Source organism: Paroedura picta, chromosome 9, assembly GCF_049243985.1.
Source record: "Paroedura picta isolate Pp20150507F chromosome 9, Ppicta_v3.0, whole genome shotgun sequence".
NCBI lineage: Eukaryota > Metazoa > Chordata > Lepidosauria > Squamata > Gekkonidae > Paroedura > Paroedura picta.
The window spans coordinates 22,126,506-22,153,018 of NC_135377.1; the positions used below are offsets into that span (position 1 = coordinate 22,126,506).

Sequence of the window (26,513 nt, forward strand, 5' to 3'; positions counted from 1 at the left end):
AATCAGTGATTCAGTTGTACCGAGTCAGGAAAACTATAAGCCAAAAAGTTCCAATTTTTCCTAGTGCACATCCCTATATTAGTCTCTGTCAGTTCTTAAGTATCAAAAGTATGCTTACATCTGATTACTTTGGAACATATTTCAGCTCTGGGAGATTTATAAAATGATCAAAAGTAAATATGCCCTTTTCTTAAATTGATTTTAAATTTAGATCAGTAAAAACAAAACACCAAAGGATATTAAGGATATTAACTGAGAGCCAGTTTGGTGTAGTGGTTAGGAGTGCGGACTTCTAATCTGGCGTGCCGGGTTCGATTCTGCACTCCCCCACATGCAGCCAGCTGGGTGAACTTGGGCTCGCCACGGCACTGATAAAACTGTTCTGACCGAGCAGTGATATCAAGGCTCTCTCAGCCTCACCCACAACACAGGGTGTCTGTTGTGGGGAGAGGAAGGGAAGGCGACTGTAAGCCGCTTTGAGCCTCCTTCGGGTAGGGAAAAGCGGCGTATAAGAACCAACTCTTCTTCTTCTTCTTCTTCTTCTTCTTCTTCTTCTTCTTCTTCTTCTTCTTCTTCTTCTTCTTCTTCTTCAATCCTTCATTATTTTTCATATATAAATTCTTCTACATGCTTCTTTTCTTTATAAAACAATTATTCAAGTGAATAGCCATGTTGGTCTGAAGTAGCAGAACTAAATTTGAGTTCAGTGGCACCTTTAAGACCAACAAAGTTTTATTCAAGTTATAATGAAAGGCAAGGTTTATATATATTTTAGGTAGGTAGATATTGTTTATTATGTAGGATCAAAGGCCATTACAATTAGAATACACAAAAGGGAACATAAACTGTAGTAAAACAATAACATCTGAAAGAAATCTTGGATTGGGAGCATCTATTTTTTCAGAGAATAATCCACACCTATAAGAAGTATATTTAAAATCGATGCCCCAAAGTTACAGCATCTGGTAAATAATAAACAAAGCCGCATTTGCCACCGGAAACCATAAAAATGTGAGGGAACCAAAGGCTACTACCAGAAATTAATGCTAAACAGTAGCATCACACGACCAATTGTTAGTGAACACTTTGTCAATGTATTGCTTCCTGTGGTGGCCAATTATTTCTTTCACAAATTGCTAGGCTTGGTTATCTTCTTGGCTGTAAGAGTCCTTAGAAGAGAGAAGGTAAAAAGTTCAGGGCCAGCCATGTCTCCAGCGTAGCACACACAGCTGAAGAGAAATTGACACTCGAGAGTGTTGACTGATTTCCACTGACTCTTGCTGCCACCCAGGTCACACGGAACACCCAGACAGGAATTCCAGCCAGGCTTATCGCAATCAGATCTGCTCCAGTTGAGACGGCAGAATAGCCCTTCTTGCCGTGGCCTGAGCTCTTGCCGGTAGCCAGGATTAGCTCACAAAGCCATTTGCTAGGGAAGGCAGTTCATTAGTGTTTACTAACAACCACCCATGATCCCTTTCAACCAGGGAAACGAGGGACAAAAGTGAAATCAGGTCAGTCGTGTAACAAGAGGGTCCAGCCATTGAAGTTAAATCACATTTGGGGGGGATATTCTCTCCCCCCCCCCCGTTATTGCTCAAAAGAGTGGCTGCATCCTGCTGGTGTCCTGGGCTGCTCATAACACTGGCACTGATTTCACAGCCCAAGGGGCAAGGACACTAAAAACTGGCCAGTGCTAATCCTCCTGGAGGTTTTTCTGGTCCTTTGACAGGTCATCTTTAATTGACTGCGACTATAAAAGAGTTAAATGTTCAGTGATTGTGTGCCCTATGCCCCACAGTATTGTGTGGGACATGAACTGGGGGTGTAAGGGATGGGAAACAAGCATCGGAATATCAGAATAAATGCCACTCTCTCTCAGGGTCTTCTCTCTGTGCTCCCAAAGCAGAGGAATTACATTAGATGAGATATAGCTGTGCAAATCTGTGGTCCGGATACACTCAGGCCGTAGAGGGCATTTTCAAAGGGGCATAAGGGACATTTTAACTATGTTTAGGACCATTTGATTAGCCAGGTTTGGAAAAAGTGTGATGCCAAAATATTTAGGGGCATTTCCCACGGCTTAAAAATAGCACAATGGTTGCTGATTGAAAACGCTACTAATTTGCCATAACGCACGACGTCGTAAACAATCTGCAACAATCCTGAAACCGACCCGCAAAAAGCGCTTCGTTGTAGCGCTTCTAGGGGAATCCAGAAAACTGGATTCACCCTCCGGATAGCGATACACTCCTGCAACCAATCTGCAACAGTAGCGCTAAAGACCTGTGCGTTACCATTGTTGCGGGTTCTTCAAAGTCCCTCCTCCCGAGCCTGTCCTCCAAACTTCCGGCGAACTGTTCGCCATTTTTTTTTTCTCCGAGCGAGCGGGGATCTACGAGGCAACGGGACAGCGACTGGCTTTCAAGCACGATCACTTTCGGAAATTCTGCCCGGACACCACAAGAGTTTTTCACAAGCACAGTGGCACACACCGTCACGTTCCCAAAATTTGCCCAAAGCTTAAAACCCCGTCTACCATCGGCCAGTCCTAGCGGAGTCAACGTACAGGGAGCATTTTAAAAAATTTTCCTCTGAGCGTGCCAACGAACATTCGCCGCTCGCAGTCTCCTGCTTAGCTTAGAGGGGTTCAATAGACGTGATTCGTGGTGATTTCATGAGGGGCGGCTTATGTGTAGTGGGTCTTTGTGTGGTTCCCAGTGCGTGCTTGTGCTTGGGTGCGGACAACCCCTTCCATTGGCGGCTAGACCTCCGGCAAGCGGAGTTGCCGTCCCCCGTTCATTTTAAAAAATTTTCCTCTGAGCGTGCCAACGAACGGTCGCCGCTCGCAGTCTCCTGCTTAGCTTACAGGGGTTCAATAGACATGATTCGAGGTGATATCATGAGGGGCGGCTTATGTGTAGTGGGTCTTTGTGTGGTTCCCGGTGCGTGCTTGTGCTTGGGTGCGGACAACCCCTTCCATTGGCGGCTAGACCTCCGGCAAGCGGAGTCGCCGTCCCCCGTTCATTTTAAAAAACATTCCTCTGAGCGTGCCAACGAACGTACGCCAGTTACATGTCATGTTTGGTTGATTTATGCTGTGGCTGGTGAATATTATTGGGGAACTGCCGAGTACTGCCGCACTTGCTCTCGGTTGAACACCGGCATGCGTTTGTGTAATGGCGGACATTTTCCTAAAATGGCTCCCGCTGCATGTTCAAACTGCTCTTCTCGCGTGTAAACGAATACGCGCATGCGTTAAGTCAAACAACAAGGGCGCCAATCTGGCCATTAGGAGCAGATCCTGTTCCCGCGCGAGGAGTTTTGAACGTGACATGTGACCTGATGTGGCCAATGTGCGTGTCCCCTGCTGCCCTCCACCAATCAGGAGCCGGCTAGTCCCTTTGTCTTTGTGTGCGGGAAGGTATATGATCCGTTGCACCCTGCACCTCCCACCACCATTTTGCTCAGCTACTAGCAAAAGCAACATGGAATCGTCTTCTCAAGCCTCGTCCGTCCCTGCAACCGGCCGTGGCCCAACTTGGAGGGACGCGGAGATCAGGGACCTGATCGGGATTTTCTCGGAGGAGAAAATCCAGGACGCGTTCCAGTCCTCCCACAGGAATAGGGAGGTTTTTGAACAAGTGGCTATTAAGATGCGCGCCCTGGGCCACAACAGGACCGGCCTTGAATGCCGGTCGAAGACCAAGACAATGAGGGCAGAGTACATGAGAGCCGTGAACCATAACAAGGGTTCCGGCAACGAAAAGGTGACCTGCCCCTACTTCGAGGAGCAGCGCCAGCTGTACGGGGACGGGGAAGGATCCGGCAGGCCGAAGCGCGTCGGCCGGAGCCTTAAGGTGGTTCGGAAGCCGGCTGCCCCGGTCGAGGAACCACCCGCTGAGGAGGATCCCGGCGAGGGAACCTCCTCCAGCTTTCGCCCTCCACCCCCCGTCCAGCAACGAGCCGCGGAATCGGTAACGCTGGACCTGATCGCCATCGTTCCTGGGGAGCCAGAGGAGGCTCCTGAGCAAACGCCCCTTGCCTCCGGTAAGTGATTTTCTTTTTATTTTATATTTCCTTTTAAGCAAATGTGTGTTCTGACGTTTGGGCATCGTTTTCTCGTGTGTTCGTTGCAACGCATAATACGGTAGGCTGTGGAGAGCTTGCTGTGGTTACTATTTGAAACGGTTTTAATTTTATAATTTTATAATTTAATTTTTAAAAGATTTTAAAAGAAGGTAGGCTGTGGAGTGCTTGCTGTGGTTACTATTTGAAACGGTTTTAATTTTATAATTTTATAATTTAATTTTTAAAAGATTTTAAAAGAAGGTAGGCTGTGGAGTGCTTGCTGTGGTTACTATTTGAAACGGTTTTAATTTTATAATTTAATTTTAATTTTTAAAAGATTTATTAAGATGGTTGGCTGTGGAGTGCTTGATGTGGTTAGTATTTGAAACGGTCATGTTTAACCAACAGCCCCAAAATATTTGCAGCATGCCTCGCCCATAGGCCTTCTGCAGTACTTTGGCTCACAACTTTGGGAGCTTGCTTTGTGGTTCATGGTGTATGCTTGCTCGTTTTTCACTATTTTCTGCTCTTGTCCACAGAGACACAGTTGCCAGGGACGGGGCCCCTAGAGTCTCCAGCAGCACCTGACGTGGATAGTGATTCGGGGGCATCAACTAACATTGGTAGGTATTAGTAAAAATAGGGGGGGGGGCTGTTTTAACTGCTTTGTGCTTTTCTGTTTGTGCAGGGCAGCAGCACTGCTAAGAGAAAGAAGAGAGTCCCTCTGCGTTGCTGGTGTAGGCTTTGAAGCTGGCTTTGCCACCCTTTGGTCCTAGATCTGTTTTTTTTCCTTTTTTTGCAGATTTCATACCCGGAACACAGGAGGAGGAACAGCCTAGGGTGCTTGGACCTCCTGCCCGGCGCAGGCGGATACAGATTCAAGATGGTGAGCGTGCATGACCTGTTCCTTTCGAGCCATAGCTGCAGGACAATGTCGCTAGGCACTAACCATGTGCTCCCTTTTAATTGTTGAGAGTCCTGCTGTGAAAGTAGGCAAAAGTAAAAGCACACCATGGGCAAACAAACAATAGCCATGTGCTCGCCGGGGATTGTTTAAATTCTTGGCAGGAAAACACGGGGACAAAAAAGAACACCATGTCCACCATGGTGTGTTTTGACTTTTTGGATGTTACTAACAGTTTTGTTTCTCATTTTTTGCCAACAGAGGTTCTTTCAGATGAGGAGGAGGAACCACCCCTGGCTCCAGGCAGCCCACCACCTAGAGGTGCGCTCCCAGCAGAGGAGAGGCTTACGAGGGAACGCGGCAGGCTGAGGCGCGTCTCCGTCTTGACAAGCGTGGGAGAGAGGCTCCTTGAGCACTGCTATGAGGAGTCACGGCGTGCCGCGGCCGCTGACCAAGCCATGCTCACACTCATTGCCCAGGAGGGGAGAAAATTGAGGGCAGTCCTTAGAGAGACAAACCAAATCCTACGCGAAGGCGTGGAGGAGGTGCGTCTGATAAGGAGACTCATGGAGAGGGCTGTAGCGGTCATGGAAAGGGCCTACCCTCCACAAATCGCCCCCCCACCACCACCCACACCAACACCACCACTTCCAGCACCCACCCCACCGACTCCCTCTCAGAATGCCTCCACCCAAACAAGAAGGAGGACTATTCTCGGAAAGAGAAAAATAAAACCAGCAGACAAGTACTCCCCCTCCTAGTTTTGCCCACTTTTTCTATTTCATGTTATCTGTGTTTTGTTGTTTGTTGAATAAAGTTTATATTTTTGACTCTGTCTCTGTGTACCCTACTGTAGAATCTGCAAGGCTGAAAGCGGCCTCTCTAGTGATTGTGTATATTGTGGTACTGCTGTGTGGGTTGGAGGTTGGAGGGGTGTTAGTTCAAGGAGTTTTAGGAGTGTGGTGTGGGGTTAAATATGTGCGAGTTTAAGAAGTCACACTGGAGTCTTGTTATAAAATTTGCAATAACATTTTATTTTAAAAAACATTTTAACAGGGGAAAAACATTAGGGAATGAAACTTGGAGCCCCACCAGCACCACCACCCCCCACCCCCCTGGAAAACCAATTTTTTTTAACAAAAGTATACATTTAACAGGGGAAAAACATTGGGGAATGAAACTTGGAGCCCCCCCCCCCAACCCCTACCCCAAAACACAAACAGGAAACAAAACTCAGGTCCCACCGCTCCCCTCCCCAGCCCCTTCCATCGCCCTAACTCTCCTGCACAGCCGTCCCACGGTCCCCCTAACTTTGCGCCGGAAGAGCTCTTCGTCCTCCTTCTTCTTAACTGTGGGGAGGGAGAAAAAGTACACATTAGTACCACACATATTTTCAAATTTCTTTAGTTTACATGCATACACTTTTAAGTGGCCTTAGCCACAGTGTGAGAAGAGTTGGGCAGTGGGGAACATAACCTACGCTCTTCCGCCTCCCTCTGTTGCCTGTGCTGCTCAATCTCCCCTTTCAGCTCCGCCACTTGAGCCTCCAGGGAAGTAACTCTGGCCTCCATGGCACGCAGCCTTGCCTCCACAGTTTCAGCTATAGAAATCAAACAAAGAATTTGATCACACTCCAAAAGGAAGCATCACATCAGGCTCCCATATGGCTCCGTGTGGGTACACACACATGGGTCTCCCTCACAGACATAAAACTCTCACCTGCAGCCTGTCCCGAGGTGGAAGGTCCCTCTTCCTCCCCCTCCTCACGCTCAGGTGCTGTTGCCAGCTTGGATGGTGATTGTGTGGCTGGGCAAAGAAAAAGACAAATCATAATTAAAAGCACACAAAACAGAGATGAAACACAGCTGGTGGACACACCACAGTTAGAGTCTAAGCGCATAACCAAAGTGGTTCTACAGTACTGGCTGGCTAAGTCTGAGGGGGTTGACAGCATCTAAATACTTTCTCGAATTTCATTGGGGACAGTAGGGGAAAGAGGCAGCTAGTCATTCCATGCATGTTTAAGGGCAAAACACAACGAGGGCAGCACTCACCCATATGCCTCCTCATGTCCAGGGGGGGCTTCCCAGCCTTCTCCCATATTTTCACCATCTGGTCGTGGAAGACCGTCCTCCCACTTGGCTGCGGGATCCCCCCCCACTGTTCCAGACTGTTTAGGAAGTCCAGCTTAAGGCGCTTGAATTTTGTCCGGACCTGCTCCCAGGTCCGGACATAGCCCCTCTCCCTCAGCTTTGAAGCCAACACCAGGTAGGCACCCTTGGTGTGGCAGTGGGTGCTGGCCATTAGGCGGCCAACACTTTTTGATTGTAGCACAAGCTCCAGAAGTGCCTCAGCCTCGGCGCGCTGCCAGAAGGAGCCCTTCCGTGGCTTCGGCATCTTCGGAATGACGGTTAGGGAACGAACGTGCGTTGCTCCGATCGACCACCCCGTTTTTTAAATGTATCAAAGCTGCCCACCAATAAAATTATTCCTTGGAACATGAGTGGATTGATCCTCCGGTTTGACAGGGGTCGCCAATACTTCCTGGCTACCCGCCTCCCCGAACTTTCCCCATTCAGCGCTTCCGTATTGTGTTTGTCAATTTCAGTGGGGAGTTAGCATTTAGGGCTGTCAAAGTGCTTTTGGACCAGAGAATCCCCGTTTTTTTGCTGGCAAAGTACACAAACCGCACAAGACAAGGTTAAACAAAGAACACAAAACTTTATTCAACAACAGAGTAGGAAAAACAATTAAACACGCCTCCTGTTTCTGTAGATGTGGGTGGCTATGGCGTCCCGAACCTTGCACCCCTCAGCATATATCCTTTTTCTCCTTGCTTCAGGGATGTCCTGTGTATCCTGAAGGACTACAGGTTCAGGTTCGTCCTCAGGGAAGGGGATGTTATGTCCCTTGTCCTCGCATATGTTGTGCAAAATCACACATGCGATTATCAGCGGAGTCACATTGTCAATATGTACATGGAGTCGTGACATTAAACAACGGAACCGTGACTTCAAACGTCCAAAGGCACGCTCCACTACATTCCTTGCCCGGGAGTGACTGAGGTTGTAGTGGCTCTGCACGTCCGTCCTTGGCCGCTTGTAGGGAGTCATGAGCCAGCGTCGTAATGGGTAGGCTCCGTCCCCGAGGACCAACGCCGGCACACGCACGCCCTCAATGGTGGCGGTGGGGTTTCCTGGAACAAAGACCCCTTCGTCCATGGCTTTCCTGAGGTTGGATTCCCTGAAAACAAGGGCATCATGCCTCCTGCCACTCCACCCCACCTCGGCATCGATAAACCGGCCGGAGAAGTCCACTGTTCCTTGCAGGAGAACAGAGCAAAAGTCCTTCCTGTTCCCGTACTCTTTTATGCTTCCCCCGGGGGCACGGATAGGGATGTGGCTTCCATCGACGGCCGCAAAACAATGCGGGAATCCAAGCCTGGCAAACCCGTCCATACTCTGGAATAAGGGAAAGAAAAGAATATAAGCCATTGCATGTCAGCGTGGGGTGTATCGCGTCTTCGTTGCTGACCTGTCAAACAAGAAAAAAAATTTAAAGGGCAAAAGGGAATAGAATGACACTCACCGCTCCAAGCCGGTCTCCGAGGCACACGACTTTGCTGAACAATTCCGCCTCCATGGCGAGGCAGAACTCCTTAAGGATATCGCCAACCGTAGTGACTCCGAGTCCGAATTGCTGGGCTACTGTCCGGAAGTACTGAGGGGTGGCCAAGTACCACAATGCGGCAGCCACCCTTTTTTCAACTGGAACGGGGCGCCGCATGCCAGTGACTTGCCTCTCCATGCGTCCACGTAGAGCCTCCACGAGTTCAAAAAATGTCCCCCTCGACATCCTGAAGTTGGCAATCCAGTGGTCATCATCCCAGCGAGTCCACACAAAATTCTCCCACCAGTCAGAGGATCGTTCGTCCACCCAGAACCGGGGGGGGAACCGGACCTCTGCCAGAGCTTGCCAGCGTTTCTTGGCCGCCATGGTTACCCTTACAGAACGTCTTCTGCTGCTGGTCAGCGTTCCGGCCACCCGTTCTCGGTACTCCGCGATAGCATACGTCCGACGCGACAAGGCGGTATTCATGCGCTGGACCACCGCGAGCATGTAAGCCAGCAATTGAAAAATAAGCCTCTCCATTGCAACGTTGACCTGTGCTGCGGGCAGTAGGCTACGCAAACAAAAGAGTGAGGCCGACCGCGTGTCTGCCCAGGTGCATATAAGCAGGTAACCTGTGGGCGTGTACTGTGGGCGGGGATTAACCAATCAAACATGTCAATGCATCTGGTTCCTAGAAAACAATAGAAAACACGTTCCAAGGGCGCCAATGATTGGACGATAACGCGTTGCTACGGGGTTTCCTGGGTTTTTTAAAAAAAAAGGGAACCCCGACAAGTTCGGCTTTAGGGTCGAGGTCAAAGGTGTGCCTGCAGTTTGATTGACGGGCACGGGAGGCCAGAAGCGCTAAAAAGGGACCTCCTTTGTAGCGATAAGACGGAGAACCGGAAGCCTGTGGGTTACGAAAGTGGCGAGAAGTGAAAGTGCCAAATTCCGCAAAAACCGCAGCTGTGCGTTACGGGCACGGCTAGTTACATTTCGCTACTTGAAGTAGCGCTTTCACAAACGGCAACCAAATAGCAACTTTGAGCTCTGTGCGAAATGGCCCTTAATTTTGCCTACAATGTACTTTTTGAAGAAGAAGAAGAAGAAGAAGAAGAAGAAGAAGAAGAAGAAGAAGAAGAAGAAGAAGAAGAAGAAGAAGAAGAAGAAGAAGAAGAAGAAGAAGAGTTGGTTCTTATATGCCGCTTTTCCCTACCCGAAGGAGGCTCAAAGCGGCTTACAGTCGCCCATCCTTTAGGTCTCTACATAACCTCACTGATTTCAGCAGTAAAGCTCAGCATAGGCTGAATGGGAGCCAGTTTGGTGTCGTGGTTAAGCATGGTGGCCTCTCATCTGGAGAACCAGGTTTAATTCTCCATTCCTCCTCCACATGCAGCCAGCTGGGTGACCGTGGGCCAGTCACAGTTCTCTCAGAGCTCTCTCAGCCCTATTTACCTCATATAGTATATGTTGTGGGGAGAAGGAGGGAACAGTGATTGTAAACCACTTTGAGATTCCTTCAGGTAGTGAAAAGCAGGGCATAAAATCCAACTCTTCATCATCATCTCCCACTCTACATAAATCAGTGAGGATATTGATGGCCTTAATTTTGTTGCTTCAGCAAACTATTGGGTATAGCAGCAAAAAACTTTCTGGGGCCATTCCCTCTACTCCTGTCTTCTTTCTTGTTCTTTTTGCACTTGCCATACTGCTTTTTAAAATAGTTACATAAGATAGAAAGGCACAGCCTTTGCCCTTCAGTCTGTAAATGCCCAGCATTTTTTGTGTGGAAAGATTTCTGAAAGATAGTGAAGGATACATGAGAAGGAAATTTACAGCCATATAGAAAAAATCTGGCATGTGCTAAATAATGCTGCTTCAATCCACTCCAGTGGCTGTTTGCAAGTGGATTTTGCCATTTCACACAGTAAAGTGCATCATTTAGCATTTGTGAAAGTATCCCTACTGAAACAGGATTTTTAAAATGTTTGACAAAATTATTTCTTGGTATTAAGACCGGCAGCCTGTAACCTGGAGAGGGGTGGATCCCACAATCAGTCAATGGAAGGCACTGAGAGGCATGGGTCTTTCCTGCAATCCCTTGCCCCTAGCCAAATTTGTGCTTGGCATCATGGAAGCTGTGTGGTCCAGTCGTGTCAGTCAGGAGGATGCAGGAAGGAATGGATAAAATCATCTTTCACAGCTCTGCAGAGAGAACAGTAGTCATTTCACCTCCTCTGCCCTCCCCATGGCAACCTCCCTGCTCATGCAGCTATTAGTTCCAACAAGTACCAACAAGAGAAGAACTGGAAGGGAGGCAGATCCCATTCTTCTGCCTCTGCTTCCTTTCTTTCCCCTCCACCCTTCTCTGCCAATCTCCTAACTCTCCCCATCCCCGGTCTGTCACTCACACCTGCTGCCTGTTTCTCCCTCAGCCCTTCTCTGTCACTCTTCTTCGCCCATTCTTTCTCTTCACTTTCGTGGCCATCCCCATGATGCTCAGGCTGGTCCTCCTCTCTCCATGGCTCAGGCTGGTCCTCCTCTCTCTGCCTGTGTTCAGCATGGTTACCTCAGCAAAGGTGAGGTAAAGGTAAAGGTATCCGCTGTGCAAGCACCGGGTCATGTCTGACCCTTGGGGTGATGCCCTCTAGCGTTTTCATGGCAGACTCTATACGGGGTGGTTTGCCAGTGCCTTCCCCAGTCATTACTGTTTACCCCCCAGCAGCAAGCTGGGTACTCATTTTATCGACCTCGGAAGGATGGAAGACTGAGTCCACCCTGAGCCGGCTGCTGGGATTGAACTACCAGCCTCATGGGCAGAGCTTCAGACTGCATGTCTGCTGCCTTTCCACTCTGCGCCACAAGAGGCTTTTTCGCCACAAGGTCAGGGGGGAGTGACAATTCCCAGGAGCAGCTTCAATAGAAGGGGGGGACAGGGGTACTGTGGGATTCTACGTTTCCTCCTCACCAACCCACCTACCTCCAGGCCAGCCAATGAACAGCATTTTCCCCAAGAAGGGTGGCAGAGACCCCTCTCCTTCTTGCCCATCTGTCTGCCCCTTGTGCTGCCACCTGAACGGTGGTTTCAGAAGCAGTGAGGGCACCAAAGCTTTGCCTGTCCGGGAGGTTCCCATGAAACACTGGTCTGCACAGGTTCAGGGAACTGCTGTTTTCAGGTTTTAAGATCCATTCTCTCTTTTTGATGATTTCAGATTTTTCTGTAAACCTGGGGGGGGGGGAATCCACTTGACCCCAGTCTGCAGATTTAAGTTTTCACAGATGGGGTCACAGTTGACTATTAGAATGTATCGTTATAGTTCCAATCAATAAACTTTGATTGGAAAGAACTGCTGGGTGAGAGAAGTGGGGGAAAATATCTGTGATCCTTGCATCTGTGGGTCTATGCATGCAACCCATAAACTGGCTTACCATGTCCTCTTCTCAGGAAACGCTAAAAATATTGTTCAACGAAGCTGTGGTGGAAGGGCCATCTAATAGAGAATTCTTAGCAATCCCCCCCTCTAACTCCAGTTTCCAGGATTCTATGGGTCCATTTATAATATATATTTCAGAGGGTAACTAGGTTTATTTGCAGTAGAAGAGCCTGCCTGAAATGCCTGTATGCAATTCCCCCATGAAATAATAATTTTGCATTACACCTTTGCATCCTGATTCACTTCTTTGCAACACCGCTCACACCTTCTGACTGGGATATGAAGTCTTAGGAGTCTCTTCTTCTATTTGTACCTGATGGAGGGAGCTTCAACTATTGAAAGTTTATACTCCCAAACTTTTATTGGTCTCTCAAGTTCTATAGTACTTAACCAAAGATTGGTAGACAACATATGCCAAGAAATATCAGAATACCTGAGATTCAGAAGAAAAGTTAGTGAAATGGGGAGGTCATTTACTCAACACATAACAACATCTCTCTCCTCCCCAAACAGTGAACAAAGCTTTCATTATATAAAAAAATCAGAATAATTGCAAATTCAATTAAGGGCTTTAATTGGTTTCATTTCCTAAGAGGCCAGAATAAGAAAGGAGATTGCAGCCTTTTATCATGCTTATTTCCAGAAACTTTTTGAAAAAGTGGTGGTCTCCAAAATTCAATTGAAGCTAAACAGTCAATGCCATTGTATGCTTAATGAAATCATGCTCTTCAACATGAACCTAGCATTAGCCAACTTCAGAGTAAACGATATATTATAAACCTCGACATCTTGGGTAACATTTTCCATTCTTAAAAATGGAGATGAGAGCCACTCCCAGTGGAAATCTGGGGAAGGGATTTGCCCTCAAGAAGGGACGTAGCCTAAAAGCAGCGTGGACCTCCTTCAAAAGCAGAGGGAAAGAAGTTTCTGCTGCCACCTATTGTGGGGTTTGATTAGGGAATACAACAAGATGGCACAGCCCACCCTTTGACTCATTCAGGACCCTGGACAGTGATCTGCATGTGCTCTGGGTGGGACCAGAGAGGAAAGAACAAATGCACGTGGGACACAGGGTTAACTCCTTCCTTGCTTCCTGATGGTAGGTGTGCTGACAGCGTCCTGGGTGGGTGTGCAGAAAACTCAAGAAGAAAATGCAACAACAGCTAATTTCAAATAAAACTGGAAAATATGAACTATAAATGAAGGCTCTCTTTCAAGAGCCAACAAGGACTCAGACAAAAGAAAGAGAAAAAATAGCTGCCACCTCATCAGCTAGCTTGATACAGTCCCTATCCATGTATGATATCTTATGCCATCAGGATTGAGCCCTTTTTCTGCAGTAATGGTGGAAACAGACCAAAGGGCAACAGCTTTGGATCTCCTTTTATTGGTCATTTGAAGATGCCTAATCGCTCCCAGTAGGTCTCATCCCCTTGTTGGTCATGTGGAAGGACTAAGGTGTAAAAGGTCTAAAGATATGGGAGATACTATTCACAGGTGGTTCAGCTAGCTGGCTAAGCCATTGAAACTGTCTTGACAGGCATTTAAATCGGTATTTCCAGGCTGTGAAATCTGCCTCACCACTGAGCCTCCTTGTCAGCCAGAAGGACCCTGGTTATATGAAAAAAACTGTTCCATCCAAATTTTCAGATATTACTGCCAAGGGTTCCATTAAGCATTGGTCGCTTGGAGGAGGTGACCACTCCCAGATAAGCGGAGGAGAGAGATATGTGTGCCTGTGTGAGAGAGGGAAGATTAAAACAGAATTAAATTATGTGGATCAGTCTACCTTGGGTAGAATGGTTTCTTTTAAAAAATAGAAGAATAACACGCAAATATTCTCCCTAGATAGAGAAGGAAGACTCAGTTTGCAGTAATAGTCACTGGCATCTATGGTAGAGTAAAAGATGGATCCTTTTCAGAATCATAGGTTTACAAAGGGGAGATGAACATACCTTCATAAAGTTTGCTCAGTTTGCCATAGGGAGGGAATCTTCTTTTCATTAGGGTTGTAGAGATACAGACAGAGAGGCAAATGTTGAAAGCTAGGACCAAACAATGCAATTAACTGTGTGATGACCTTGGATATCTCTCTCTGTCTTCCTTTTTCTGTGAGATGATCAGATTTTTGAGACTGTGTATAAATCTCATGTAAGAGCAGTTGTGCCATTTCTCTCATTCAAATCCCACACCCCCTATGGCTTCACAAAAAACCTGGGACATGGCATCTTGGCCTTCCTGCCTTCCCCTGACCTGCACCTATGAAGGAGGTAGAGAGGAACATGGGTGGGCACCAGCTCTGCCATCCTCCCTTCCTCTAGTTACATGGAGACTCAGGGTGTGGTGGCTAACCTGGTATGCCTTGGCACATGCTTCCTCAGTCCACAAGGTAGGGAGAAAGAGTTGCCAGCTCCAGTTGGGGAGATTCCTGGAGATTTTAGGGAAGAGCCTGGGGAAGATAGAGTCTGGGAAAAGGTGAGAGCTTAGCTAGGATGGAATATCATACAGTCCACCTTCCAAGGCCAGCTTGTTGCGGTTATTAAGAGCTGCAGCCTCTACTCTAGAGCAGGGGTAGTCAACTTGTGGTCCTCCAGATGTTCATGGACTACAATTCCCATGAGACCCTGCCAGAAAATGCTGGCAAGGGCTCATGGGAATTGTAGTTCGTGAACATCTGGAGGACCACAGGTTGAAGACCCCTGCTCTAGAGTACTGGATTTCATTCCTCACTCCTCCACACATAGCCAGCTTGGGCCAGTCATGGTTCTGTCAGAGCTTTCTCAGCTCCGCCTACATCACAGGGTGACTGTTGTGGGGAGAGGAAGGGAAGGTGATTGTAAGCCGCTTTGAGACTCCTTAAAATTGAGAAAAATAGGGTACAAAAATCCTCTTATTCGGTTTCCTTCAGGGGAACTGAACTCTGCAGTATGTAGATCAGTTATGACTTCGGGGGACTGCCGGGGCCTTCCTAGAGTTTCACAATCCTAGAAGAAAAGCAGGTGGTCACCCAGTCTATCATGCATCTTTGAAGAACCTCCAGGCTCTTAAGGTGCCCAGCCCACAATGGGTCCTTCCATGCCTGCAGGGTTGCTTGTAGCAGCTGGCCTGGGACCCATAAAGTCCTTGGGCTTCCCACAGGCCCATGCTGTCAGCAGTTGGGTCCAAGCCCATCCCCTGTGGTGAAGCACTCTTCATTTGGACCTGGCTTGTGACACCAAAGGCCGAGAAGCAGGCCTTAGTCACAACATGTACTGCTGTTGACTGGGCGTGAGTTGAGATACTTTGTTGAATCTACATCCTGCTCAGTGTACAGCCCCAAGCAGTCCCGTCGGTGGCTTGGCCAGAGAGCCAGCCACAGAAGATGGCAAGGAAAATATTATGAAATCCATTCTACTTTTTGTAATTGAGAGAATTGTTATATAATGGGAGCAAGCAAGAGAGGAACAAAAAGAGTGAAGCCCAATAAAGGAAATTAATATACGCCAATTGGCCATGGCTACAGCTTGGTGTTATATGATCATTTCGCAAGAAAAATAAACATTGTCTTCTGTGGTTGTAAAGAAACGACAGAAGTGGTTTCTGCTGCATAACGTACCTAAACACAGAAGCTAAGAGCAAGCAAAATTGCCCTTTTTAGTAGAATCACTTAGGTCATTGAAAATCCCGCAGTCCTTTTAGCACTCTCACCTCAGGAATGCAGATTACAAACGGCAAATGGAAAGAAATCCACAAATAGTTTTGGAATCATGTTGGGGAAAAGAACCCTGATACTTTAAAGTCTGTTAGGATTTAAAGTCAAAAGTGCACCGACGATGATAAAATTATTTTCAGGAAAGTTTTATAACTTTGAGATGGCAGTCATCAGCCACCAGCCACCTACTGGTCATCAGATACCTGTGAGATTGTCACAAACATAGTTTTATCTCTAACATAATCTCTAATACAGAAATGCACACCCCTCACTATTGTGTCAGAAATAATGTCCCAAAATTGGATCTAGAGCAGTGGTTCTCAACCTTCCTAATGCTGCGACCCTTTAATACATTTCCTCATGTGGTGGTGACCCCCAACCATAAAATTAGGCAAGGTTATTTCACAAGAACGCCCAGGTTGGGAACCACTGATCTGGAGATGATACAGTGATACAAAACAGGCCAGCCCTGGTGAATCATGCGGGGTGGGGGTTTGACAAAATATTGAACTGGTCCATCTATTATATTTTTTCAGTGCTGCAGGACCAGAAGTGAAAATGAGCATCCTTTCTCAACTTTTTTACAATTGAGAACCCCCTGAAACATTCTCAAAGCTTTGAGAAACTCTAGAGGTGGCACAATACTGCAAAATGTGGTTGAGAAGCATAGCTGTGTACACACCCACCCAGGGGCCCTCCCCTTCCCACCCTCTCCAAGCCCATCACTTGCCATTTTGGGAGGGAGGGAGGGACAGGTCAATATGACCATATATGGACATATCACCTGATAAATGTTTAATGCATTTTAAAAAATATTTAAAAATTAATTAACTCCCACCCATTTGGGAATCCCTCCAAGGCCATCAAGAAACCTCAGGATTTCATGAAACCCTGGTATAGGACTTTTTAAAAAAGCAATTAAGCACTACCTTTACACATAAACTTTGTGGCTTATATTTAGTGTTCCTTACATGAGCCTTGTGTCACCTTAAAGACTTGCTTGTGTATTGCCCAATCACAACTGGGCCACCCCAGAACCATAGAGCTTTCAGAGCAAGAGATTTGCAGAGGTGGTTTGTCATGATCAAGATCAATCAAGATCTTTTTGGGTGGTCTCCCATCCAAGTACTAACTCTGTTTAGCTTCCAAGCTCTGACAAGTCTAACCTGAGCTATTACCTTAAAGTTTTTATTCTGGCACAGGTGGAAAAGATATATCTACTGATGTCATGCTAATGATTTTTTAAAAAATATCCTTGTAATCGAGGTTTTAGCATCCTAACGAAGAGATGCAAGGAGGGTAGAGCTTTGAATTGACTAATGTATTTTAATAGGTCTAAGAAGTTCTTGTGTCATGTTTTCTTCCCTCTCCCCACTGTTTCATTCCTCTCTTTCTCCAGCCACTTTTGATGATGCCATGGAAGGAAAGTCACATATTTGCCAGCGCAAGATTTATAAATGACCTCTTTTGCTTAATAAATGTTTTTGGGTCTTGGGACAAGCAACAGGCAGCAAGTCCTCTGCTATGTGTTGAGATGACGTATACACAAGAACGATTAGTTTAATAGGTTTGCTATGGTTTCCACTGTGCACATGCTTGTCTTTGACACTACTTTGTTTAGAATTGCAGTGAGTCTTCCACAAAGACTTCTGATGCGCTTCTGACTACCCTTTTTCAGAAGACGGATGGCTTGTGGTCTTGTTGATGTGGCTCTGAAGAGGCTGCAGTCATTTGTTGCTTTTCCTGAAAGCTGAAAAACCACAACGTTACTGGATCATTTTGTATTAGTATCTGGGAAGTATTAAACCACATCCCTGATTTTCATCCAGTTCACTTTTACAGTAATTGAAACCCAACAGCCAAAATGTGGTGTTCATTAGAGTCTTGACTGAACCTGCTGTTTCCCTCTAATTAAATTAAACATGTTCATTCATCTCCCCCTTCCTCTCTTTAGCAGCTCCAGTGTAAAGAAGCTCGTGATAAGCTTTCTTGTCTTCAAATTTGTGTCTCAGATCAGCGGTACATAGAACACCATGGCCAGGATTTTCATTCAGTGCTATTCAAAGATGGTGGTAGATACCTTCCGTTCCCTGCCCACAGTGTTTACAGGAACCAAGTTCAAAAAACCCCAACCATCTACAATCGTGGCCCATTCATACCAGAACACAATTTGACAGTGCAGTCAAGACATGATGAGCATGCATCTGTGTGATGTAAGCTATAATTGCAAACATTTCTCCTATTTTCAGAAAGATTGAGCACAAATAGACAAAGGAAAATGAACTTGAAACTAATTTTGGAGGTGTGAACAACTAAAACCCATGAGTGCTTCAATTTGTTCCATGTGATTTTTTACAAAGTCACTGTTTATGTAGGGCTCAAATAGAGGAGATTTTTGGGAGTTTCGTGGACAGGGCTGCTGATGTTTTCTTCTCTGAAATTCAGCTTCATATAGGCCTGATTTGTATCAAGGTAATGGCATGGGGACACACACAATTTTGCCAAAATAAAATTTATATTGATTTAGAACATTCTTATCTCTTCAGGGTGGGATACATGGTTCTCTCCACTCCTCCATTTTAACCTTATCACAACCCTATGAGAAAAGTTGGACCGAGACATAGTTACTGGACCGATATCATCCCATGAGTTTCCTGATGAGTTGGGATTTGGGTCTGGGCCCTATCCTCAGCCCCAGCTCTCAACCCCAGCAAACAGGACCCAATATATTTTATTTTTTGAGAAAAAGAAAAACTGGGTGCTCTGTTCATGACGCTCCTTGCACCATGTCTGCTTGACCTCTTGAGGATAATGAGTGGCTCAAGGTCTTCTATTAAGCTTCAGGGTTGTCTGGGTAAGGCCCCTCCTCTGGCCTCCATCCCAGCAACACCTCCAGACATGCCAAAATTACTTGTGGGAAGCTCACAATGGTAAAGTCCCAAGCCCAACTGGATCTCTGTTCCCTTGTTTACAAGCCAGCGCTACAGATTTTAACATAACTACACATTTTCATTCTCATTCCAGAGTCTTAAAAGATTGTACACTGTAACCGACTAGTTGCCCTCACCTAAATGGCCCAGGCTAGCCTGATCTTGTCAGACCTTGGAAACTAAGTAGGGTAAACCTCTGCTAGTATTTGAATAGGCCACCCCCAAGGAATAGCAGGGTTGTGATGTGGAGACAGACAATGGCCAACCACCTCTGAATGTTTATTGTCTTGAAAACCCCATAGGGTCACCATAAGTCTTGACTATGGCTTAACAGCACTCTCTAGTACCACCACAAAACAGTTAGAAGAAATAATGGCCCCACTTGACAAGCTGAAAAAGTGAGCAGTGACTCATGAAAGCTCATAAAAAGGTAAAGGTATCCCCTGTGCAAGTACCGGGTCATGTCTGACCCTTGGGGTGATGCTCTCCAGCGTTTTCATGGCAGACTCAATACAGAGTGGTTTGCCAGTGCCTTCCTCAGTCATTACCGTTTACCCCCCAGCAAGCTGGGGACTCATTTTACCGACCTCGGAAGGATGGAAAGCTGAGTCAACCTTGAGCTGGCTGCTGGGATTGAACTCCCAGCCCAATGGGCAGAGCTTTCAGACTGCATGTCTGCTGCCTTACCACTCTGCGCCACAAGAGGCTCTTTGAAAGCTCATACCCTGCCACAAATTTTGTTAGTCTTTAAAGTGCTACTGGACTTTTGCCCTTACCCACTTGGATGGTACATAGAGTCAGTGAAGACCAAATATCTCATCCCTAACCAATGGATGACCCATCCTATGGGTCCAGTACTTTAGCTATGAACTTCAGGCTCCCTGTTGGATCGACCACCTGTTCCCAGAAAATAAGGGCCTCCAATGAAGTCAAGAATGGAATTTTGCCCTGATCTGGTCCAATGTGGTATACTGTTGTTTTTGGTTTAATTTCTGCTTTATGTTTTTCGAACAAGCATATACATCACCAGGTAATACATTCCACAGCACTCTATTTTTTTCTCAAATGCTGAACCTTAAACAACCAGAAAGAGAAACATCTTTCAATCCATCATCAAGTTTAACTTGAACAAACACAAACCTTCACTTGGCATCCAAAGGAATGAAATTTAGAGAAATGTTCTATACCTGAGGTTTTTTATGCTGAATTATGACCTCACTTTTAAAGATTTACTTTGGCAATATTTCTGGAATGAATTCAGAAAATGCAGTTTTCTGGAGGAAACATACTTCCGAACAACAGTTTCCCATATTGAGAAGCACAGAGTAAGTGACATGACAAATGCTCCCCTTTGAAGGAGGAAAAAAACCCCTAAGAGTCGCTCACATTGGCAACACCGATGATTCATGAAGGCACCGAACATTCATTGCTGTATCCTTTAAGTTCTACATTAAAGCTTGATTTCAGCAATGCATGGAATAACCTGACTTGATCCAGTAATGCTTCAACATGGGCATAACTCAAAGCAAAAGCAGACTGTTCTGCAAACACTAAAGGACTGTTAGATGTTTCAGCCCTTTTCATGTTGGTGGAACGACTCTTGAACAGATGGTCTGCTTCTGTAAGTAGCACCAGTATGGTCAAATGCAGAAAATGGGAAGTCACCGTTGTTAATTTGGTCCCCTTGAAGCAGGAGGCCTATATTCCAATAGGTTCTTATCACTCCAGTGGGCATGCAGCTCCAAAGTGTTACTGCTATGAACTGAATGGTTTCTTGGAAAGCACACCACACAAGCAAACTGTAAACTGCAAACTGAATCAGATGCGTGAAACAGAAATGCTTATGAAAAAGACAAAAATCCAAAACCATGAGAAAGAAACAGATGGTTACTGAAAATAATAAGCAGATAAAGAGGCAATGCTGAAGAATGAGGAAACCAAACAAAATTCCACATCAGTAGGGATTGGGAAGAGAGTAGAGAGGGCAAAAAAGTTGATATAATGAGAACAAATGCGTAACCATTAATTGCCACTCTGCCATCCTTCTGTCCTTCTGGTTTTAATTCAGTTTCATACTACCTATCAGAAGAAAAGCTGAGCAGACACGGCCCTCACCGGCTTGTGAGCTCTCAACCCTCCAGCTCCTGGGAAGTAGGGGAAGGGAAGGGGAAAGATAGACCTTTGGAAACATCAAGACATCCTTAAATGGGAAAAGCTATGGTATATGCCAAATCTGCTTTCCTTGTAGCCTTTTTTACATTTCCCTTGGTCAGGGGGGGTACCATGATGGCTCCCCAATTCTCAGAGGTGGGGAGAGAAGTGTAACTTAATTTTTCCCTCATTCACTGTTTACTTTGGAACTCAGGGGGCTGCAAAACCCCATAACTTTAATATGTTCTCAATATCACAAAACAACATGTTGGCCTAAGCTCTTCTTATCAGTCATGAAACTGGTCATCTTGTCTCCCAGGGATTTTTTGCTTTCTCAGCAATAAGCAGTTCATTCTGGGGCTTTCCAATGAAGAGTATTTCTGAAATAGCATGATCCTGTGTACTAACAGTGTGTGTGGTCTGTGTGTATCTTTCCCCCCTTACCCAGTCCTGTGTAATCTGGTTATTGGTGCAACTCAGTAGTATTTTACCTTAGTTAGCAAAGTTCATATTTCGGTGGACACATTAGTTTCTGAGCTTCTTTGTAACAATCCCAACAATCCCACGGGGAGGAGGTTACCAGAGTACAATCTGGGGTCCCATCCTAGCTGAGCATCCCTTGTAATACAATAACATCTAGTACTGAATCATTTGGCTGGACTCTGTAGTTTCAGTTGGGATAGTTGTTTCCGCCATCTTGTGGGTTCTATATGTATTGTTATTGTTTTAATGGGTTTTTTATGGGGTAACTGTTCATGGTTTTAATTGTGAGCCACCTCAAGGCAACAAAAGACATGAGAGGCGGGATATAAATCTAAAAATTAATTAAATAAATAAATAAACAAACAAACAAATAAATAAAAGAAGATAAAAACGTAGTAATCCAGGCTTCTCCTTGCCCCACAATATCAGGATCAAAGATCATTGGGATTCTTTTGTGGGCAGGGTCTTCTGCCCTCCTTAACAAAAGCTTTCCATCACTATTGAGGGCTTTCCTGGTGTTTCCAAACTCCTTGTGGTATCATTGCAGTTTTAGCAAACTAAGAGCCAGGATTTGAAATCCATACTGTTCAAAGATGGGAGCTGTTCCTCCTCCAGTTTAGGGCCAAAAAAGTTCCAAATTAGCAACAGTTAATACCAGAAATCAGAATTATATGACCAAAGGATTTGGAATCCTCCCCTAAGAAAGTACAGTTCCCACAGGAACACAGAATCTAATTGTAGTGTAAATGGCAAGGAGGCATTGGGTTTAGTGGAGCTTTCTGTAGTAGAAGCTTGGGGCATCTCTGGTTATATGCTGGCATCAGCTTTTATGTTGTGGTATCCTAATGGATGCTTCAAATAAGAGTTGATATGAGTCTCCCTGATATGAGTCTACATGGACATACTAAACTTGTGGCCATCAGCATGCTCAACACATCTGAAGTATGTAGTTCTCATTCTGACTCCCTCTGTTTCCCCCCTGGGTCTGCCCGAGCTTTTCTCACTCATTCAGCCCCCAAGTGAGCCCCGTCCACCAGACAGTCTTTCTGTACAGACTCCATTCCCTTCAGCTGAGATGGTTTGGGGATGTATTTGGTCATTCCCACCCTCCTAGGACGACTTCCACCGTGACAGTTTTCAGAAATGTACCCACAAGAAATACACGACAGGAATCAAAACACTGGAAGAACTTATGCCCGTGTTTACTTATGAATCAGACAGGGTAAGTCACGAATTCTGGAAGCAGATCATACCCATGTCTGGACTTGCAAATCTTACTCACATCTGATTTCCATCATAAGATTTGTAGACTTCTAGAAGCAAAAATGGCATTGGCAGAAAAAGTAGTCTGTATAGTCACATTTATTCCAATAACAACCTGCTCTCTCTCTCTCTCCCCCACCCCCATATTTGGTACTTTGACTTCTTATAGTTTGTCTGATTCACACCAGGTATAATTCATTAGGATGCCAAGAGTGTAGTCATAGATCATGAATTCAAGGAGCTGAGAAGGGGGTAACATTGTTTAAGATTGTTCTACAAGTCCCCCATGTTAATGTGCCATGAAAATGTTCTGGTGTCAGGTGGAGATTCAAGGATGCTACTCCCTCCTGATTGTACCCATCCCTATTCCCACAGACCGAGAAATATTGTTCATCAATAAGCTAGTATTCTCTATTCATCTTTCTTGGGCTTTCTTGGTCACTGGGGAGAGGATAAACTGGCACAGAATGGTATGGAGATCTGGTAAGAAAGTGGTTGAATTGCTACCTCCCATCTTCTTGTTCAAATCTCCTGACTGTACTAGTAAGAAATGAAAGTTATTTAATGTGATCCCTGGTCACAGTAAACTCCATGAAACTTTATGGGGTTCCTCCATGAAAAAGGACTCAGATTAATCCCAGAACATAATGAATTCTGTTGCTTACTTTGCATCCAACCACACAAACAAACAGTATATTCAGTCTTAACCCTTTGTAATCAACAAAATCATTTACATTTTCTATATTCTTTAGAACGTGAATGGCAATGTGGTATTTCATCAGAAAAAAGGGTGACATCTTTCGAACTGGGCAGTCAGTTCTTACTAGATGGTGAAATAACAGGGTTTGCATAAATTCAGTACACTAGTTTGACATCTGCAGAATGTCGACATTTCTTTTTAAATACAGTTGTCAATGGAGATCAGGGTCCTGATGGAGCTCTCACAGTTTCACAGGGGCTGTAAGAGAGCGCTCTTCTACCAGGCCTATGGTTGAGGTCAAAGAGATTAATACAAATGAGCCTCCCTCCATTCTCTTTTCAAGTTCCTTTCCCATCCCCCCCCCCCTTCTATTCCCCTGCTAGTGATCGATGTTACCTGACACAGACATCAGGCTGGTCAACTATAATGGCTGGGATGTGGAAGGGGGGGTAGTTAATTAGACAGAATTTTAATTGTTAGTGAGTTGATGCTATTTTTAATAATATTTCATTTTAATTTAACGTGCAAATGAGTTGGGATGGGATAGATTATTTGTGTTTTGACCACTTGCTTGTTTTATTGTAATTTTTAATGGGGATTTATTGTATTTTAATGTTTTATTCTGTGAACCACTGCGGGTTCGAAAATAAATAAATAAATAAATAAATAAATAAATAAATAAATAAATAAATAAATAAATAAATAAATAAATAAATAAATAAATAAATAAATAAATAAATAAATAAATTTTGATCTGTGTTGTAAACTGCTCCAAGCCCTTTTGGGAGTTGGGCAGAATTAAAACCCAATATTAAATACATTAAATAAATAAATAAAACAGCTAGATCCCGAGAACCCTGAGGAGGTGTGTCTAGCTGTCAAGCTCCCATGAATACAAATAGGATTCCTAAAAGAATGCTTCTTCAAGTATATCCTTGTTACCAGCTCAGCAACTCCAAGATAAAACAAGCAAGCTAAAATACCAAGCAAATGATAAATATATGAGATCAACACTTTGACATCATAGTTTCTTTGAATATTCCCTTAATGCATTTGGGTTCGTGAGATTTGCTACCCAATCCTATGAAACAGAAGAAAGTCCCATTATATTCAGTGAAGCTTACTGTCTGGTAACTGCATGGGAAGTGTAGACTTTGACAGTCAAATCCTGAAGATAACAGTAGCAGTCTACTGAGCTATAAGTGGTATCCTAAACAGACTTATGTTCTACTAAATCCATTGAAATCACCGGCACTTAGATTCAGTGATTCAGCACAGCTAGGCCCTTTCAGTATCACAGCTGAATATTAAGGTATATATCAGGGGTAGTCAAACTGCCGCCCTCCAGATGTCCATGGACTACAATCCCCTGCCAGCAAATTGTAGTCCATGGACATCTGGAAGGTCGCAGTTTGACTACCCCTGGTATATACAATGGCTTCATGTTCTGGATATTACCTGCTAATATTTTAATTATCCAACAATTTGCCTGTTCCAGAAACATTCTCAACATTTAAAATAAGCATATATTCTGAAATCAGGTTAAATTGTTTGTAAAAGGACAATGTAGATTCACTTTGCCAACTCCTGCTGTTGTCAGGGTCCATTTTCAAAGCACAACAAATGGCCATTGTCATGAATGGCTTGTTCAAAACTCTGTCGAGGGGACACCAGTGAAGGCCAAAGATGCCTACTGATGCTTAGAGAAAAGTTAGCAAGGAAATACTGGACTTTCGTTTCCTATGGAAGTTTCACATAGCACTATGGGCTAGCTTTGCAAACGCTTTATGAATGGTAAGTTTATTTATTTGGCTAAGAGCAAAAAAGCAAACCTGATGGGGGAAATGAGGGCTGAGGTCATTATTTCGGAGTCGGTTGAGTGAAAGAGACAAGGCTTCCTTTATGAAAATGAGCAGACCAACCCATACTTCACAGCTATGCATATTCAAAAGCAGAATGGCTGTGCATTGCAGAGCTCCCATAGAGGCCATAGCCATGGTCTCTAGCAAACTAGGAGGGACATGCATCATGTATTCCTGCAAATCCAGTGACCCAGTCCTTTGCACCTGGTTGGCTAACAGCTACAGGTACCAGTCCAGCTGAATGGGTAGTGGGGAACGAGGGTCCTTACCAGGTCCCTGTCAGAAGACCATGGAGGCATGAGGTCCTAGCTGCTGAGTAGACAGCCTGCACGAGAACTGGGGCAGTAAAGTGCCCAGTGCATAAACAGTCTGTCTGGCAGCAGCTCTCCAGGGCCTCAGGTGTAGGTCTTTCATTATCTTCTTACTGATCCTTTTAACTGGAAATGCCAAAGACTGAATATGGGACCATCTGTAAAGACAGGTTGTTGATTCATGGTCCCCTTCTCATTAGACTCTATGCCTCCATAAAGTTTCCACATCAGGATAACAGTCTTCAGGCTTGCATAGTTACTCAGGCTCTTTCCTAGAGGCTCGCTTGCACTCTGCCTTCAAGTATATTATGGTCATATTCCGTTTTCCCCAGTAATTTATAGCCAGCTTGGTGTCGTGGTTAAGAGCAGCATCTTCTAATCTGGCTAGCCAGAGTTGATTCCCTGCTCCTCCACATGCAGCCACCTTGGGCTCACCACAGCACTGATAAAGCTGTTCTGACTGAGCAGTAATATCAGGGCTCTCTCAGCCTCACCCACCTCACAGGGTGTCTGTTGTGGGGAGAGGAAAGGGAAGGCGACTGTAAGCCTCCAGGTGGCTTAGCTTATAAATTCCATGTTGTAGACCAGGGGTAGTCAAACTGCGGCCCTCCAGATGTCCATGGACTACAATTCCCAGAAGCCCCTGCCAGCAAATGCTGGCAGGGGCTTCTGGGAATTGTAGTCCATGGACATCTGGAGGGCCGCAGTTTGACTACCCCTGTTGTAGACTTTCAGATAAGTGTGCAGTGTGTTTTGATGCGTCCATAATCCCATGTGAGATTCATTTGGTAATAAATCCAACTCTGTGTAACTGTGCATAGATTTATAGATGGTCTGTTTTTCCCTTAAGTTTATATTTGTCACAACTGAGCTTTGACACAATTTCTTTATATGATGTCCTCCTTGAACCTGTCCGGTTTGCCTTAGACAAAGAGTCCCTGACAATTTATTTTAACTACTTTTCAAAAGCAGATAAACACACACACACATTTAATAATGTGCTACTGCTTCTATTATGCCAACCAAGTACATTTTAGTCTGCTTCACACTGAGTGAATGAGAGCATTTGCTATGGATACGGGTTAAAATTGTAACCATAAA

The 26,513-nt window shown here is 45.2% G+C and overlaps 1 protein-coding gene across 1 annotated transcript; it reads left to right on the forward strand.

The window, feature by feature from the left end:
* The first annotated feature begins 2,169 nt into the window (after positions 1-2,169).
* Positions 2,170-5,778, forward strand: LOC143844568 (uncharacterized). Its single transcript, XM_077351851.1, has 4 exons — positions 2,170-4,050; positions 4,611-4,694; positions 4,874-4,957; positions 5,237-5,778. Exons 1-4 carry the CDS (start codon positions 3,429-3,431, stop codon positions 5,734-5,736), a joined length of 1,290 nt encoding a protein of 429 aa, XP_077207966.1. The 5' UTR covers positions 2,170-3,428; the 3' UTR covers positions 5,737-5,778.
* Positions 5,779-26,513: the final 20,735 nt, after the last annotated feature.

Bases quoted from the DNA above. Each gene is read 5' to 3' on its own strand.
- LOC143844568 (XM_077351851.1), top strand. From the start codon at position 3,429: ATGATCCGTTGCACCCTGCACCTCCCACCACCATTTTGCTCAGCTACT. The intron at 4,051-4,610 runs GTAAGTGATTTT...TCTTGTCCACAG, and splicing joins GCAAACGCCCCTTGCCTCCG to AGACACAGTTGCCAGGGACG. The intron at 4,958-5,236 runs GTGAGCGTGCAT...TTTTGCCAACAG, and splicing joins GCGGATACAGATTCAAGATG to AGGTTCTTTCAGATGAGGAG.